This window comes from Ceratotherium simum, chromosome 21, assembly GCF_057802395.1.
Source record: "Ceratotherium simum simum isolate JZ-2026a chromosome 21, ASM5780239v1, whole genome shotgun sequence".
NCBI lineage: Eukaryota > Metazoa > Chordata > Mammalia > Perissodactyla > Rhinocerotidae > Ceratotherium > Ceratotherium simum.
In genome coordinates this window covers 28,460,643-28,478,830 of record NC_141920.1, presented here as the reverse complement: position 1 = coordinate 28,478,830, position 18,188 = coordinate 28,460,643, and the positions used below count along the sequence as shown (strand labels likewise).

At 53.2% G+C, this 18,188-nt stretch overlaps 1 protein-coding gene across 1 annotated transcript; it reads right to left on the bottom strand.

Moving 5' to 3' along the window:
* Nucleotides 1-14,094: 14,094 nt before the first annotated feature.
* SOX12 (SRY-box transcription factor 12) lies at nt 14,095-17,314 on the bottom strand. Its single transcript, XM_087445463.1, has one exon. It carries the CDS (start codon nt 16,940-16,942, stop codon nt 15,983-15,985), a length of 960 nt encoding a protein of 319 aa, XP_087301589.1. The 5' UTR covers nt 16,943-17,314; the 3' UTR covers nt 14,095-15,982.
* Between the last annotated feature and the right edge of the window lie 874 nt (nt 17,315-18,188).

Below are 18,188 nucleotides of genomic sequence, written 5' to 3'. Positions count from 1 at the left end.
AGCCCTGCAAAAGCGGGTTCGGTCGGCGCCTGCGCCGCAGCCGGGGGCGGGGGTGATATGGGGGTGGGAGGGGGGCGCCAGCCCGCTCCAAGGGCTGGCTCTGCAGATTGTGGACCCTTGCAAGATCGCGAGCCCCTGTCCCCTGCCAGAGTTCCCTTCTCTCTCTGAGACCCCAAGTCCTTCCTGGAGACCCAACCCCGTCCACCCCACCCCCTCATGCGTCCTTCAAACTCTTCACCGGCTCTCCCATCACTCCCTGGATCTCCCACCGCTCTCACTGAAGCCCCTTGCCCTCACCAAGCCTTCATTTCCTCACTGTATCCTTAGTTCCCTCTCTAGCCTCCATCCCTCTCATGGAGCCCCCACCCATGTGTATAAACCCTCATCTCCTCACTGAGCGCCCCGCCCTTCACAAACTACTGTCTGTCTCTCTAAGCCCTCACACATGGTTGAGCCTCACCTCTGGGTCACTGGGTCCCTACCAGGAAGTCCCGTCGTGCTTGCACCAGGAGCCCCTCATCTCTTACTGAAGCCCTTGCCCTCTCACTGAGTCCCCTGTCCTCTCTCCATTTTCTTTTCCTCTTTGAACCCCTACACCTTGCTGAGGATCAGCCCCCTTATCTTGAGAAGGGAGTTGGGGTGGGGAGGAGGTGTTGGGAGGGGACACCTTCCTTCCTTTCTGCTCTGGAAGGAGCCAATGAGACAGGCTCCCTTGTTCTCACTCCCAACCTACCCCTAGTTCTGCCCTGGGCAGTGTGTACCCTATGGCCCATCTTCCTGGAGAGCCAGCCCTTGCCAGGCAGCTGCATCTACTTCATTCCTTGTCATGTGCCCACAGCCTTGGTTTTGTCCCACTTTTGCTATGTGGTCTTGGGAAAGTCACCACACCTCTCCCAGCTTCATCAGGCACCATTGCATAAACATGCCTTCATGCCTTGAGCGTCCATTCCATCTCTCTTTGTGCTAGGGCTGGGGACACAAAGATGAATGAGCTCTGCAAGATGGGGCCACATCTTTTTCATTTTCTATTGTCTCCCTGAGCCTTGCATAGTGCCTGGCATTGAGTAGGCAGCTCAATAAATATTTACTGAACACAGACTAATAATAGAAAATATATGGTGCTCATTATGTGCAAAGGGCTTGTCTAAGTTCCTTATATGTACTGCTTACTCATTTAACCATGTGCATGTGTGTGGTGGGGGAGAAAAATGGGAGGAAGTCCTGGAGTTCAAAACTAAACTCAAGAGTGGTGACAGGAGAGGACGCCAGAGAGGTGGGCATTCATGAGACCCTGCAGGACCTCGTGAGCCAAGGTGAGGAATGTGGACTTCCACCCAAGAGTAGTGAGGAGCCATGGAAGGGTTGTAAGGAGGGGAGGGGATCTGTGATCTGGTTTGCACTCTGATAAGATCCCTCTGGCTGCTGATCCCTCAAGAGAACAGGATGGAAAGCTGAAGACTGGCAGCAGAGACACCAGTGAGGATGCTCCAGGTTAGAGATGACGATGTCTTGGCCTACTGGGCTCACAGAGAACTGAATGGATTTGAGACATCTTAAGGGCAAAATAAACTACAGGAATAGCAAAAGATAGGAAACACCCTGTGGCAGTTTTAAAACATGGCTGCAAATTCTTTAGCACTTCTCCTATAGAGAGATGGGATCTATGTAGCCTTTCTTTGTATCCCGGGTGAGCTGATGACTTCATCCAACAGAGTATGGTGGAAGTGATGCTCTGACTTCCAAGGCTGGGACATAAAAGGACACGCACTTCGCTGGAACTCTAGCTCCTGGAGACCTGAGGTGCCATGCAAGAAGGCTGTCTGCCTCGAGGCCGCCATGCTGTGAGGAAGCCAAACCACATGGAGAGCCCGCTGGAAGGCACCACATCCCCGCTGAGCCTGGCCTCTGAGTCATCCCAGTTCAGGCGTCAGACCAGTGAGTGAAGAAGCAAGCAGATGACTCCAGTTCAGAGCCGTTCAAATCAGCTTCAGCTCCAGTGATATCGGAGAGGGGATGGGTGAGGTTCTGGAGGTGACGGGAAGGGATGAGGTCAAAAGTACAGGGCGATGGGCTGGCCTTGAGCCAGCACAGGAAGATCCAGTACCCTCTGAGAGCCGGGGACGGAGGGCAGGGTGGCCACTGAGGAGAGATACAGCGTGGTGGTTGTGAGTTGAACTCTGGAGTCGAACAGATCCAGGTTTGAATCTTGGTTCTGCCACTCGCTGCTTACATTATTTACCCGCTCTGAGCCTCGGTTTCCCTGACTGTAAAATAGGGATAATATTAGTAGTTGCCTCTCACAGGGGTTCTAAGAGTGCAATTAGATGTGCATATAAGACAGTTAGCAAGGCACCTAGAACAGAGTAAGAGCTCCATAAATCATTGTTGCTGTTACTACTATTATTGTTACATTAGTTTATAGGTGAGGAGGGTAGGAAGTTGAGTGACATGACACCTGATAAATTGAATGCTCTTGAGAAAAACAAGAGGCATTATCTAAGAAGAAGGAAAGTTCTAGTTCAACAGGAGGCTTAAAAAGGTGGTGAAGCAGATACAAAAGGTGACATATTGAATGATTCCATATATATATGAAATATCCAGAATTGAAAATCCATAGAGACAGAAAACATTAGTAGTTCCTAGGGGCTGGGGGAAGGGAGGAATGAAGAATAACTGCATAATGGATTTCCTTTTGGGGTAATGAAAACATTCTAGAACCAGATAGTGGCGATGGTTGCACAACATTGTGAATGTACTAAATGTCACTAATGGTAAATTTTACGTTATGTGTATTTTACCACAATTTTTCAAAAAGGGCAGTGAAGACTTGGAACAATCAATAATAATGATAGATATCACTTATTGGGCATTCACTATGTGCCAGGATCATTTATCTTCTCAATAGCCTTACGAGATAGGAGCTGTGAGAATTCCTATTTTGCAGATGATAAACTCTGGGTCTCAGGAGGGTGAGTCCCTTACCCAAGGTCATTCAGTCGCCATGTGGCAAAATCTGCTCTGATGGCTCTGAGGCCGTGATCTGTGGAGACAATGGTCTGCGTGGCTGTGGCTTTCTTTGGCAGTGTCGGGAGAAATAAGAGTGAAGAAGAAGGTTTCTGGGACCCCAGCTCCCGGGTTAGGGTTCCCCTGGACAGGTGGGGCAGAAGGAGAGGATGAATGGGGATGCAGCGAACAGGGGAGAGAGCAGATCCCATGATGAACGTCAGGATGGAACCTGGCTCCGTGGGTAAGGATGCCAGGGCAGCCCAGGAGGGGAGCAGATGGATCTGGGGAAGATGCAAGAATTCCAGACTGAGGAGTCTGATGAAGTCCAAAAACAGGTGGATGGGAAGGAAGGGAGTCTGAGGTCAGAGTGTGGGATCCTGTAGCTAAAGATTTTATGTGTCGAAACTTGTAGGAGATGAGATGGTCTAAGCCAGTGCTGCCAATAGAAGTTTCTGCAAAGTTGGGAATGTTCTATATCTGTGTTGCCTATACAGAAGCTGCTGGCCACATTTGGCTGTTAAACCTTTGAAATGTGGCTAATGCCAGTGAGGAAGTGAATTCTAAATTTTATTTAATTTTAACTACTACTTTACATCTAAGTTTAAATAGCCACATGCAGCTAGCGGCCACCATATTGGACCGTCAAGGGTCAGTGGGACAAACCTTGCTGCCAGGGCCCCACTTTGGGCAGAATTGCTGCCATCTCAGACCCCTCAGCCATCCCCACTCACCCAGCGCTTTTGCTCTGCCCCTAGTGGTCTCTTCTCTACATTGCAGCCACAATCTTCCCTTACTCCCCTGCTCAAAACCCTCTGACAACATCTCACCTTACTCAGGGTAAAAGGAAAAGACTGTGGTGGATTAAAGATGGCCACAGACTCTTTGTCACTCTGCCCTTCAAGAGGTGGAGTTTGTTTCTGCTCCCCTTGAATCTGAGCTGGCCGGTGACTGCTTTAACCAGTAGAACGTGGTGAAAGTAATGTGGTGCTGGTTCTGGACCTAGCTTTCAAGAAGACCCGCTTCCTCTTCCCCTCTGTTGGAACACTCACTGGTGGGATGTTTCCTCTTGGACCCCAGTCCCCATGCTGAAGAAGCCCAAGTCACATGGAGAGGCTACATGGACGTGCTCCACTTGACAGCCCCAGACAAACTTCCAGCCCGGGACCATATTAGATAGCGTCATGTGTGTCATCTTGGATGTTCCAGCCCACTTGGGCCCCTAGATGACATCACGTGAGCAGAAGAACCATCCCACTGAACCCTGCAAACCCACCGAATCTTGAGAGATAATAAAACGGTGTGGTTTTAAGCTACTAAGTTGTGAGATGGTTAGGTATGCAGCAATAGACAACCCAAACCAGTCCTTATTGTGCCTGTCATTGCCCCCTCCCCCGCAACCTTATTTACCTCCTTGATCTCATCTTCCTCCTTTCCCTTGCTCACTGTCTGTCCGCTGGGCTCACTGCTAGTCCTTGACTGAGCCAAGTTCATCAGGCAAACTCCTACCTCAAGGCTTCAGAGCCTTTACTGCTCTTTCTCCAGATACCTGCATGGCTAGCCTGTTGCTTTATTCAGATCTCTGCTCATATGGTGCCTTATCAAAGAGGTTTTATTTAAATACTGTGGTAGAGACATAGACTGCTCACCAAATTTCCATGTGCTCCATGTAAATTTCCCAGTCCCCTTGAAATGAGACAAAGCCACGTGATCAGTTCCGGCCAATGAGCTATGAGCAGAGTCATTCAGGTCACTTCTGGGCCAAAGAATTTGTTCTGGTTGCTATGCTGCATAACAAACCAACCCCAAACGTAGTGACTCAAAACAACAACAATCATTGTTTTGCTCACAAATCTGCAATTTGGGCAGGCCTCAGCAGGAAGGCTTGAGTCTGCTCCACTTAGCATCAGCTGGGGTGGCTTGACCAGGGACTGGAAAGATCCACTCCCAAGATGGCTTGCTCACATGGCTGGCAAGTTGGTAATGGCTGTGAGGGGGGAGCTCAGCTGGGGCTGAGGGCCAGGAGACTCAGTTCTTCTCTGTGTGGGACTCGCCACAGTTTCTCAAGCTTCCTCACAGCCTAGTGGCTGGCTCCCAAGAATAAGTATCCCAGGAAAGAGGTGATGAAAGCTCCACGTTTCTTAAGGCCAGAGTCTAGAAACTGGCACACTGTCACCTCTACTCTATTCTGTTGATCACAGAGGCCAGATTCAAGGGGAAGAGACATACTCCCCGGCTCTCAGTAGGAGAAACGTCAAATAATTTGGGGGCCATGTTTTAGAACTGCTAGAGCGTTTAAGAGCTGGTGCATGACCATCCAGTTATGTTTTCTCCTGACGTGACAGTTGTGGAGGCTACCCGTTGACACGGTTCAGTCAGAAGATGGAAGTTGACTGGACTGTTGAGTCCCTGAGTGGAGAACAGCTGCTCTGGAGAGTCACAATATCAGAATATGTTTAAGCAAGAAATAAGCCTTTGTTGTGTCAATCCATTGATATTTCAGAGTTAATTTGTTACTATGTCATAATCCAGCCTATCCTGACTGATAAAGAAACTGGTACCAGAAGAAGGGTACTTATGCAACCAAACCCAAGATACGTGGCAGTGCCTTAGTGGTTGAGGCTGCAGGCAGGAAAGTTGGCGATGCTTGTTATGCAGAAGCAACACGTTTGGTAAAACTTTCACTGCAGTAACTTGGGAAGCAGACTATATGGGTGCCTTTGGCTGTGTTTGTCCAAATATTCAAGAGAGAGATGAGTTCAGGAAAGAACTGGCTGGCTTGCACACAGGAATAAACAGAAATAGAGTTCAGAAATTTAGGTCCTTGCAGAAGTGGAAAAGCCTAATGCTTCCAGACCCCAAATAGAAAGAGATGAGCTTTAAAAAGGTGCTGAGCACAGCAAAATCTATGAATTCATCAAAATGTTTTAGGGCAAAGATTGGGTTAAGGGTGTGGCCTTCACACTCATTTTAAAAACTTCTCTGTTGATTAAAGTATCTTGGGCTAAAGTCAATTAAAGTAAGAGATTGGATTTTAAAAGGCTTTGGATGAAAAATACTCTGTATAACTTCTCAGATGGACAGAATGATTCAAGGCCAAGCTCATATTCGGGGTGTGGCTCTACCACCTGGTATTCCTGATGGCTGCTGTTAAATTAACATAGCTCTTTGAGGTAAGAGAGCAAAGAAATAAAGCAAACCTAAGGACTGTGTGTGGAAATGTATTGTGGATATGGTTTTAGTACACAGAACTGACTAGAGTCAAATGGATAAGAACTCTGTTGTTTGTTTTTTTTTAATTTTTTTTTTTTTTGTGAGGAAGATCAGCCCTGAGCTGACCTCTGCCAATCCTCCTCTTTTTGCTGAGGAAGACTGGCCCTGAGCTAACATCCGTGCCCATCTTCCTCCACTTTATGTGGGACACCGCCACAGCATGGCCTGACAAGCCATGCGTCAGTGCGCGTCTGGGATCCGAACCTGGGCTGCCAGCAGCGGAGCACGCACACTTAACCGCTGCGCCATGGGGTCGGCCCCAAGAACTCTGTTTTTTGAGAGAACTGTTCTGCCAAAGAAATCACAAGCCTGGGATGAAAAACCCATGACTGTTTGAAGTTCAAAGTGATCTTAGGAACCTACAGCCATTAGCATGGCTACTATCAAAAAAACAAAAGTGAGGGGGCCGGCCCCATGGCATAGTGGTTAAAGTTTCCCATGCTCTGCTCCAGCAGTCTGGGTTCACGGGCCCGGATTCCAGGCAGGGACCTATATCATTTGCCAGCCATGCTGTGGCAACAACCCACATACAAAATAGAGGAAGACTGGCACAGATGTTAGCTCAGGGCTAATCTTCCTCAGCAAAAAAAAAAAAAAAAAGCAAAAACTGAAAATAACAAGTGATGGTGAGGATGTGGAGAAACTAGAGGCCTTGTGCAACATTGGTGAGAATGTAAAATGGCGTAGCTGCTGTGGAAAAGAGTATGACAATTCCTTGAAGAATTAAAAATAGAATTATCATATGATCCAGCAATTCCACTTCTGAGTATATGCTTAGAAGAACTGAAAGCAGGATATCTTGAGGAGGTGTTTGCACACCCATATTCATAGCAGTATTATTCACAATAGCCAAAAGGTGGAAGCAACCCAAGTGTCCGCTGACAGGTGAATGGATAAACAAAATATGGTATATACATACAATGGAATATTATTCAGCCTTCAAAAGGAAAGAAATTCTGACACACACTACAACATGGATGAACCTGGAGGACATTATGTTAAGTGAAGTAAGCCAGCCACAAGCAGACAAATACTGCATGATTCCGTGAGTATTCCTAGAGTATCAAATTCATAGAGACAGAGAGTAGAATGGTGGCTGCCAGGGGCTGGTGGGGGGTGGGGAATGAGGAGTTATTGGGTTAACGGGTGGAGAGTTTCAGTTTTGCAAGATGAAAAGAGTTCTGGAGATGGATGGGGGTGGTGGTTATAAAACAATGTGACTACTTAATGCCACCGAGCCATACACCTAAAAATGGTTAAGGTGGTAAATTTTATGTTATGTATATTTTACCACAATTAAAAAAAAAAAAGGATCCTAGGATCCCCAACAGTTTTTAGGCAGGAAGTGGACTAAAAAAGCTGTGTACCTCCCAAGGATCATGAGGCAGCCCTGGGCCTTGTTGCCTTCCAGTCCATTCCTTGCTCTTTCCCTGCTCTGCAGACCCGACCCCTGGAGGCTGAGGGTCCCAGCCTCCCTTGTCAGCTGGCCTCCGGACAGGAGATTGTGGGGGAAGGGGAGAAGCCACCGTTGTTCTGCCTCTCCTCCTCGGGCTCCCCTAGCCTATACTGACACATACAACCACCTCATCTAAAAGAGGAGCCTCTCCTCACACTTTATCCCCTTCACCGCATGACTTGATTACATTTATCTGTGTATTGATTGTGTGTTTCCATCCACGAAAATGTAAGCTCTGTGAAGGCAGTGACTATGTCTGTCTTGCTCATTGATGAATTCCCAATCCTGGAGACAGTGCCTGGCACAGAGTAGGCACTCAGGAAAGATTTGTCGAAAGAGTGAATAAATTTAGCTGTTGAATCAAATGCACAAGAGAAGAGGGAAAGCCCTGAGGAGCTCCTGGCAGGTATTCATAATCTGCGATAAAAGCCAGAGAGGTCAGGTTGATTCTTTAAGTCACACAGCAAACACTCCACTGACCTCAAACCCAGGCTTCTTTCCGTTCTGGATTTATATCCAGGTCTCAAAGACATCTTTGGCCTCAGATTTTTTTGGAGGAGAAAGAGCAGGACTTGACATTCATTTAGATAACAGGAAACCCTGAAAACAACTGAGGGTGAGAAATTGGGTTGCTAAGAAACCTCGGAGGATGGCGAGAGGTGTGGTATCCATTGCTAGGCAACCTGGAAGAAGCTAGACGCGCAGGTTTGGCTTTCTCCCTCCTTTTCATAGGCTCCTGGAGTGCCAGGCTGGATATGTTCTTAAAGACTTCTAGTCCAACCACCCAACATACAGATGGGGAAACCGAGGCCTCAAAAGTCAGGGTAATGAGCCCAAACTCCCTCTGATGTCTCAACAAGAGCAAAGACAAATGGCATAGGTGGGGAGTGGCCCAGCATGACCGAGGCAGAGTTTCAGGGTAGAGCTGGTTGCTGAAGAAGAGTCTATAAAAGAGTAAAGGTGGCCGACCCCGTGGTGCAGCAGTTAAGTGCGCGCGCTCTGCTGCTGGCAGCCCGGGTTCAGATCCCGGGCACGCACCAATGCACCGCTTGTCAGGCCATGCTGTGGCGGTGTCCCATATAAAGTGGAGGAAGATGGGCACAGATGTTAGCCCAGGGCCAGTCTTCCTCAGCAAAAAAGAAGAGGATTGGCATGGATGTTAGCTCAGGGCTGATCTTCCTCACACACACACACAAAAAAACAGTAAAGAAGGCAACTGCAAAAGGCATTGAAAGCCAGGCCAAGAACTTCAGACTATCCTGAGGGTCATGGGGAGCCACCAAAAGGTTTTCAGCAGTGGTCAGACGTGTGTTTTCAAAAGACCCTTCGGGCTGCAGTGTAGAGCCTCAGGGTGAAGTCCAAATGCCTTCAAGGCCCGTCGAGCTCTTGCCAGTCCATCTCCTCTCTCCCCACCACCCCCTCCAGCCGCAGCCAACTTCTCTCCATGTCAGCCTCTCTTGCTAAGTTTTCCCACTTGCGGTTACTGGTGTCTGGAAAGCTTTTCCTTCACCAGAATCTGCCTCATCCTGCTGTTCTAGTTAGAACCGCTGTGTAACAAAGTGCCCCCAAACCTAGTAATGCCAATAACGGCCATTTCACCACGCTCACGGATCTGTGGGTCAGAAATTTGGGTAGGGCAGGATGGGATGTCTGGTCTCTGCTCCGTGATGGCTGAGCCTCAGCTGGAAGGCACTCTGACACCTAGGAGGGACCTGAATGACTGGGGCTGCATCATCTGGAGGCCCCTTCACCCGTCTGGCGCCTAGGCAGGTGTCTGCATCACCGGGAGCACCTGCACGTGGTCTCTCCAGTGTTTCCGGCTTCTTCACCACATGACTGTCCTAGGGCTGGTGGACTTCTCACACGGTGGTCCAGTGTGACCTCGCCTCGGAAACCCACAGCATCATTCTGCTGCGTCCCATTGGGTACAGGTGGACCACAAAGGCCAGTCCAGATTCAAGGGGCAGGAAATGTACGGAAGGGATGTCAAAGAACTTGTAACCATGTTCTAAAACCACAACCGAATGAGGTCTCAGTCACAGCGTAAACATCACCTCCTCCAGGAGGTGACCTGACCACACCCTGCTCCATGTCTGGACTAAGTGCCTCCTCTGTGTTCCCCGAGCCCCACTGTCCATCTCCATCAATGCATTTCCACCCCTGTGTTTATGCATCTTTCTCCTCCTCAGACCTGCGGGCTCAGTGAGGATGCACCACGTCCGTCCCTGTCACCTTTATACACCCAGCACCTAGCACAGAGCCTGGCAAAAGCAGACCCTTAATAAATGTTCATTGAATAGGTGAGTGAATGAGTAACTGAACAAGACAAGGCATGGAGTCCAATGCAGAGGCCATTCCTTCCTCACGAAGCTTACATAGTAATTGGAGAGACAGATACAAAATAAAAACTATATGTGATAAACACCAGATAGTTAAAAATGCTACTAAGAAAAATAAAGCAAAGTAAGGGGACAGCATAAAGGAGGGTGTGATACTTTATGTGAATGGTCAGGGAAGACCTTTTTGAGGTAGTGACATTGGAGCTGAGAACTGAAGGAAATGAGGGAATGAGCCATGTGAATATCTGGGAGAAGAGCATTTCAAGCAGAATAAACAGCATGTGCAAAGGGCCTGAGGTGGGTGTGTGCTTGGCAGTTTGGAGGAACAGCAAGGAAGCCAGTGTGCCTGGAGCATGGTGAGGGAAGGAAAAAGAGGTAGGAGGTGAGTCCCATGGTGGGCCACAGGCCAGATCACATAGGGCTTTGCAGGCCATGCTGGAGACCTTGGCTTTTAGTCTGAATGAGATGGGGGCCATTGGAGAATTTTGAGCAGTGGCGGGACATGGTCTGATTTATAGTTTAACCAGAGCCCTCTGGCTGCTATGTGGACAACAAGACTGTGATTGACACAAAGGAGAAAGCAAGGAGTCCCTTAAGGAGGCTGGCACCGGATACCAAGCAAGAAATGATGGGGGCCAGGACCATGCAGGTGGCCATGGAAACAGTGAGCAGTGACAGGACACAGGACACATTCTGAAGGTAGTGCGAACAGGACATAAGGGATATGAAGCTATGAGAAAAAGAAGTCAACAATGATCAGAGGTTGTTGAGCTGTTAATAATATGAGATGCGAAGATGCGGGGTCGGGGAGCAGGCTTGGCAGGATTGTGGAAACAAGAATTCATTTTTAGACATGCTAAGGTTGAGGTGCCAATTAGATATCCCAGTGGAGATGACGAGAAGGCAGCCAGACATAGGAGTCTGCCAACGTCAGGATGGAGATACAGACGTGAGAATCCGCAGCCATGATAGGCAGACTTCTAAGATGGACCTCAAGATTCCCACCCCTGGTGCACATGCCCAACACCAGTCCCTCCCCTCAGTGTGAGACCACTGAGGGTGATGGACGTCACTCTTGTGATCAGGTTACATTATATGGCAAAGGTGAAGGGATTTTGCAAATGTGATTAAGGTCCCAAATTAGCTTTAGTTAACCAAAAGGGAGATTTTCCTGGGTGGGCCCGACCTAATCAAGTGAGCCCTTTAAAAGATAGCCTTCCCGGAGCCAGGTGACTGGAAGCTGTGGAAAGATTCTCCTGCTGGCCTTGACAAAATTAGCTGCCACGCTGTGGGAGGCCCGTGAAGAAAGAAACTGTGAGCCACTCTTGGAATCAAGAATGGCACTCTGACAGCCAGGAAGAAAACAGGGACCTTAGACCTTTACCCACAGGAAAGTGAATTCTGCCCACTGCCACGTGGATGTGGAAGAGGACACTGAGCTCCAGAAAGGAACGCAGCTCGCTGGCACCTTCACTGCAGTGTGAGATCCTGAGCAGAAAACCCGGTGAGGGCATGCATGGACTCCTGCCCCACCAAGACTGTGAAATAATAAATGCATGCTGTTTTAAGCCGCTAAGTTTCTGGCAATTTGTTATGCAGCACTAGGTAACCAATACATCAGCGTGTAAGTGTTTCTAAAGCCTTGGAACCCAGACGGCTCAAATAGCCCGGACCTGAAGGATGAATCAATGATGGCATGAATGAGCCAGATTGGAGGACACACCCCGACCCCCACCCCCAAATGCTCCCTACTCCTTCCAGCCACTAGGTGTCCCCATAGTCCACATAAGCAGGACTCTCCCACCTTTCACAGGTCAGAATCCATTTCCTTCTGAAATGGAAGGAACTAAAGTCAATAAATGGTCCCTCCTCTATCCGCACTCACCCTCCCCCACTTTACATACGGGGAAAATAAGGCCTGCAAAGGGGCAGAGCCTTGCCCAAGATCCCACAGCGTTCTAGCTGTTCTAGCACTATTTCTGGCCAGGCGTTTTAACCTCCTCCTCCTGGGGCCATTCGGAAGAGCAAATAGACTGATCATCTCCCTCTCTCCAGCTCTGACTCGGAGAGGGACTGCGAATGGGACTCAGCAGAGGGCTCTGGAGTGACTTGTGGGCCGAGGCTGGAGTTTCTAACTGAAGCTCCAAGGTTGCAGCTGACGGTGTTGGTGAAGAAGGCTCCTCCTACAGGCGGGGCATCCGAGGGGCCCAGCTGCAGTTGCTGGGCCAGTGACCCAGTTGCCTTTGTCCAGCCCCTCACACCCTCCTTTGCAGGCTGGGTTCTCCAGAAGCAGACGCGGAAACCGAAATTGGGGTTCAAGGTATTTATTAGGGATAAACACCTGTGAAAAGAAGAAGGAGGAAGCAGGATTGGGTACAGGAAGTCAAACTGCTCTGCAGGCCTGACAAAGCCTCGGCCACCCTGGAGGGGCCCTGGGGTGAGTACTGTGAAGGGCGAGTACTGCCTGCCGGTGTCTGTCCTACACTGAACTGAAATGGCCAGGCGGGTATACCCAGGCTGACTCAGACACCAGGTGCAGGCAGCCCTGGGAAGGGCGTGACCTTTGGCGAGGAGGCTCCCTGCAGCTGAGACAGACCCTGAAGGGCTGACAGCTGGAGGCTGGCCACTGACCATACTTCCCATGGCCTGGGTAGTCCTTCCTTGAAGGGGGTTCTGGGTGGCACATATCTGTCTTCCACACCTTCTCAACTCTTTCTTATAGGATTTTTTTTTCCATCTTGATCCGAGAGGCTGGGGGGATGCAGTCACTAATTCCTGCATCCCCTCAGTCCCATTTTCTATAGGCACCCGGTGCTCCCAAATCTGCTATAGCTCTCTTAAAGCGTCTGTGGGTATCCCAGTCCCCAAATAGCCTCTCTGAAGGAGGTCTGCACATTCGACCTCCGTTCGTACTGGGGAAACAGGCTTTGTCCAGCCTTAGGAATTCACTGGATCTGACAGAGGAAGAATCAGGGGGATGGGCGTCAGGGGGACAAAAGATTTTGAAAACGCTTGGTCTCAGTTTCCAAAAACACTGGGAAAGAATCTCAAGGACAGGAATCGTTGTGGCTTCTGTTGCTCTTCTCTAGTCATTCAATAAACCTACACTGCGGGCCAGTGATGTGCCAGACACTGGGACCAACCCCACCACTCCAGGCCCTGAGCTGACAGCCTAACGCCATGTGCAGATTCAAACAGGGAGGGAGAGGCAGCATCCTGAAGTAATACTTCACCAGGAGACAGAACCGACTTGGGGCTTTGTCTCTGACCTATGCTGCTTGCAGGCCTTCCTACAAGTTGCTTCACCACCCTGACCCTCAGTTTCCTCCTCTGGAGGATGGAGTAGTACAATTTATGGAGCACCATGTTAAACACCTTAAACTTCACCCTGTGAAGCAGGTACTGTTATTGTCTCCACGTTGCATGTATGGAAAGAGTCGTCAGGGTGAAGCTAACATGCTCAAGGTCACACAGGTGCTCAGCGGTGGTGCTGGGCTGTGAGCCTAGACAATGCGGCTCAACCCTGCTTCTTAATCTTTACTAAGGGCAGGGCCAGACTGGCCCCCTTGGACCAGGTACGCCTGCATACTTGTTTCACTCGGTCCACAAGGATTTAAAAATATCTGAATCAGCTTTCCTGTTGAAATTGAAATGTTCATAGAAACATCCAGATTTCCACCTTCTCTTGAAAAATCTAGCCACCTGGCTATGCTGGGCTGCATTGCCACTGGGTCACAACCGGCAGGAGGTGAGCAGCTGCCCCCTTAGAAGTGGGTCACGAAGCCAGTGTCTACCCAGACTCTCTCATTCATTCATGTTACCTGCCTGGCCCCCGTAGGGATGAATTTGCCCCCCTCCACGAAGACCAGGGAGTCCTGAGACAGAGGCCTAGAGGGGCCAGGTGCCTTCCCTTGGGACCCCCAGCTCTTCCTGCAACAGAGCTAAATCACATGGACTAGAATCTGGCAAACTATTTGGGGAGGGTGGAGGAAAGGCACAGACATGTAGAACCACAGGGCGAGGTCGGGGCAAATACACTTTATTCAGTCCTGGCATCAGACTGGCGGAAGTCCTGCTGTGGGTGCCAGTGCCCCAGATTGGAGGGACCCTCCCCTCAGCTACGAGACTAGTTCTCCAAGACCACAGACAGTGACATCTCTTCACTCACATGACGTTTTCTGGTTTTTTCATTGTCTTTTTTTGTTGTCGTTTTACTTAAAAAAAAAAAAAAAAAGAGAAAGAGAGAGAGAGAGCGCAAGAAAGGCCCAGAGCCAGAGCACCAAGCTTAAAGGAGGCAGCTGGTGGCTTTGTCAGCGACGGGAACGCGTGGGGCAGAGGCCTGCAGAGACCCTGGACAGGGGTCCCGAGGACTCTGGGACCGTTTGTTCCTGAGATTTGTGTATGTGAATGAGAGTGTGTGCACACCCGCGAGGGCGAACACACGCCGGTGAGATACAGGTAGTGAGGGCAAAGGGCGCGTGGGGAGGCCGGAGGGGCGGGGCTGGAGCGGGGGAGTCGGAGAAAGAGAGGAAACGGCATCAGGGGCAGGGTCCCCGAGGGCACCCCCAACTGGGCACAACTTCCTCTTACAGCAGCGCTGCCCCTATTTTTCAGATGGAAAAACGGAGGCAAAATCGGCCCTCCTCCACCACCCTGACCCTCCCTTCAGTCTCACCGAAGCCGTTTAAAAGGGGGGCTCTGCTTCCCACTCCATCTGCTATCGGGCCTCAACCTCAAGCCCCTCGTACCTACGTGCCTCAGTTTCTCCCACTGAATACTGGAACTGTGGGCACTGAGGGTGGACTAGAGTGACAGAAGGCGGGGTGGGCTTAGGGAGGAGCCCAGGCTGGGAGTGTGCCCTGAAGTGGGAGGGCACTTTCCCTGGGGGTGGGGGGCAGGGAAGGGAGCAGAGGGACCTTGTCTCCCAACAGACTGGTAGGAGTCTTGCTTCTAAGTTTTCTTGGGCAGCCCCTTCCTCTCGTGGTGGATTTCCAGAGCAAGACCCTACCTCTAATTCCCAGGTAGGGGCAAGAAAGGGAGGTTTCTGGTGACCAAGATAGGCTGTAGAGGCAGTCAAGCAGCCGGTGTGGGGGCATACACGTGGGGCTGGGCGACTCCGTAAGGGAAAAGGGGCTACGCCACTTGGGAGAGTTCCAAGCTCCAAATCATCCCTTCCGGGCCAGCTACTCTCTTTCCCCCCATTCCGAGTGCTCCTCCCATTAAGGCAGCGACGCCCCGTCGGGCTGAAAGGAAGCCGCGGCTCCCGGATCAAGAGATTTCTCTGGATCGCTCTATACCCGGCCCCCTTCTTCCCGGAGCGGGTGACAGAGGCGTGCGGTTCGACTGGAAACAGCCCCCTCCTCCCACGAAGCATTAGGCATGCGCGAGCAGGGGGCGGGTCCCAGCGCCCCGAGAGCGAGAGGAGCGCGCCCCTCCCCCTCCAGGGGAGGGGAGGGGCATGGGAGGAGGGCGCGGGGCCGCCCAGCCGCAGCGCCCCCCTAAACAGCAGAGGAGGCGGGCTAGGCGAAGGCGGAGGGATTCGGGGGCAAGGGCAGGGGCGTGTCCTCCGGCCACGGGGGGTGCGGAGGGGCGTGTGCAACGTGGGGGAGGGGTATAGGTCTGTAGGAGAGAACGGGAGGTATATCGGAGGGGGGCTGGCTGCTGGTGGCTGTGCGGGAGGGGGCAAGACGGGGAGGGGCTTGGATGTCAGGCTAGGGATGGAGGTTGGGCTGCCTTGGGGTGTGTCTGCGGGGGAGGGGCATGTCTAGATTGGAGGGGGATGGGCACGTCTAGGAGGGGGGAGGCTGCGCGGGAGATGGGGTGCCAGCCTCGGCCTCCGAGGGGCCCCAATACCTGATTCCTGTATGTAAACAGCTGGTTTGGGGGCGTGCGCGCCCCGCTGACGGTGGGCTCAGTAGGTGAAAACCAGGTCGGCGATGCTAGACGGGCGCCAGTCCCCCGCGATCATCTCGGTAACCTCGGGGGTGCAGTAGTCCGGGAACTCGAAGTGCGACGTGCCCGAGGGAGGCGGCAGGTCCGGGTCGCGGTCCAGGGCGCTGCAGTCCAGGCCGGCAGGGCCGGGGGGCACTCTGGACAGAAAGCCCAGCGGCTCCTCCCCCGATGTCACCGTCTCCTCTTCGCCTTCGTCCGCCGCCGCCGCCTCCTCCTCCTCTTCCTCTGGCTCTTCGTCCTCCGACGGAGTCGGGGAGGCGGTGGTGACAGCCGCCCCCTCCCCCGACGGCCCCTGGGCGCGCTCCGCTGGTCCCCGGGCGGCCCGCCCCGCCGGGACCATCCTCCACAGCTCCCGACCGGGGGTCTCAACCAGGCGCACTTCCAGCAGCTCCTCGTCGTCGTCCTCGTCGTCGTCCTCGGGCGCCGCCGCGCCGCCCCCCAAAGGCCCTCCTGCCGCTCGGCGGCCCCCGCGGCCAGGCAGCTGCGGCCCGGGCTTGAGCCGGCTGCCGCCACTGCCGCCGCCGCCGCCGCCGCCGCCGGGGGGGCGGGGCCGCGCCTTGGCGGGCGCCCCCTTGCTCTTTTTGCGCGGCCGGTACTTGTAGTCCGGGTAATCCGCCATGTGCTTGAGGCGCAGCCGCTCCGCCTCCCGCACGAAAGGGATCTTCTCCGAGTCCTGCAGCAGCTGCCAGCGGCGGCCCAGGCGCTTGGAGATCTCGGCGTTGTGCATGTCGGGCCACTGGTCCATGATCTTCCGCCGTTCGTGCTGCGACCACACCATGAATGCGTTCATCGGTCTCTTAATGTGGCCGCTCGGGGTCTTGCACCAGCCGGGCTCCCGCGCCCCCTCCTCGGCCGGCCCGGGCCCCGGGGGCGGTGGCCCGCCGTCCCGCTTGGCCCTCGCGCCCCGCTGCTGCACCATCGCGCCTGGGCCCGGGGCCGCTAGACGCCGCCGGGGGCCGTCCGCATCCTCCGCGGCTGGAGGTGGGGGAGGAGGCAGCAGCGACGGAGGGGCGGCCCCGCCCCGCAGCTCGGCCCGGCCCCCGCGAGCTGGGGAGCGAGGAGCTGGGCGCTCGGGCCCAACGGACGGCGGGGGGAGAAGGTCAGCGGCGCGGTCTCAGGCGGGCTCAGCGCGCCCCCGCCGCCTCCGGCAAGTTGCGCCCCGCTGCACTCCACACATTGTGTTGCGGGGGCGGAGGAATCGCACCCCCCGGGCCCCCGCGGGCTCTCCTTGCAGCCTCCTGCTCCGCCGCGGCCCGCGCGCGCCGCTCCCCGCCCTGCCGCCTTCCAATGTCTTTCTCCCCGCGCGGCCCCGCCGGCGCGCGCGCCACCCCTCCCCCTCGCCGTCTGCGGGCCGCTGCGGCGCGCGCGGGGCCGCCCCGTGTAAACACCGAGGTGCCCGCTTGGGCTGCGGCCGGGCCACGCCTCGCGCTCGGGCGGCGCGTCACCCGTTGCTGGGCAGAGAACCTGGTATTTGCATCTCCCAATCGCTGGCTGCCGGGGCGGGGCGGGGCTCGGGCTGCGGGGCTGGGCGGTCTCGCGGCTGGGATTGGGGGTGTAGGATGAAGTCGGTTTCTTTTCTTAGGCTGGGGACTGGAGGGAGGGTGGGGGACGCGGAACGTGCTTCCCATCTGCCTCTGAAAGCTTGTCCCCGCCCCGCGTTGCCTTTGAAATTTTAGCTTATTCAGTGACACCTGCCGCCAGGTTGGACCTCCGCCCTCTCCTCTTTCGAGAGCGTCTTTTTGGACCGTCTCAGGACAGAATGGGGGAGGGGGGACGCTGGCTCAGAAAAGCTCCTTAAGGTGACAGACTCATCGTGTCATAGATGTAGCCCCTGCCTAGTACGCAGAGGGTCCAGCAACATAAAAGCTCAACAAATGCTTCTGGACTCAAAGAACGAATCCCTTTCATATTTTTTTATCTCGTTTGAAGGGCCACAAGAGTCCTGAGAAAGAAGGGAATACGACGCCCACTTTCCAGACAAGAAACACCGAGGACTTGCAGACTAGGGCTCGAATCGTACGCTCGCGGTCCCAGCTCTCTCTTCCCTGCTCAGTGCACGCAAGGGCCGGGGCACTTCGCCTACCAGCCGAGGATCCTGAGCAGGGCAGACTTCTCGCTTTTCACAGTGCTGGGCCGAGGTTCGAGGATGCGTGGGTGCCCCATTC

Coding starts and splice junctions, on each gene's coding strand:
- SOX12 (XM_087445463.1), bottom strand. CDS start 16,942: ATGGTGCAGCAGCGGGGCGCGAGGGCCAAGCGGGACGGCGGGCCACCG.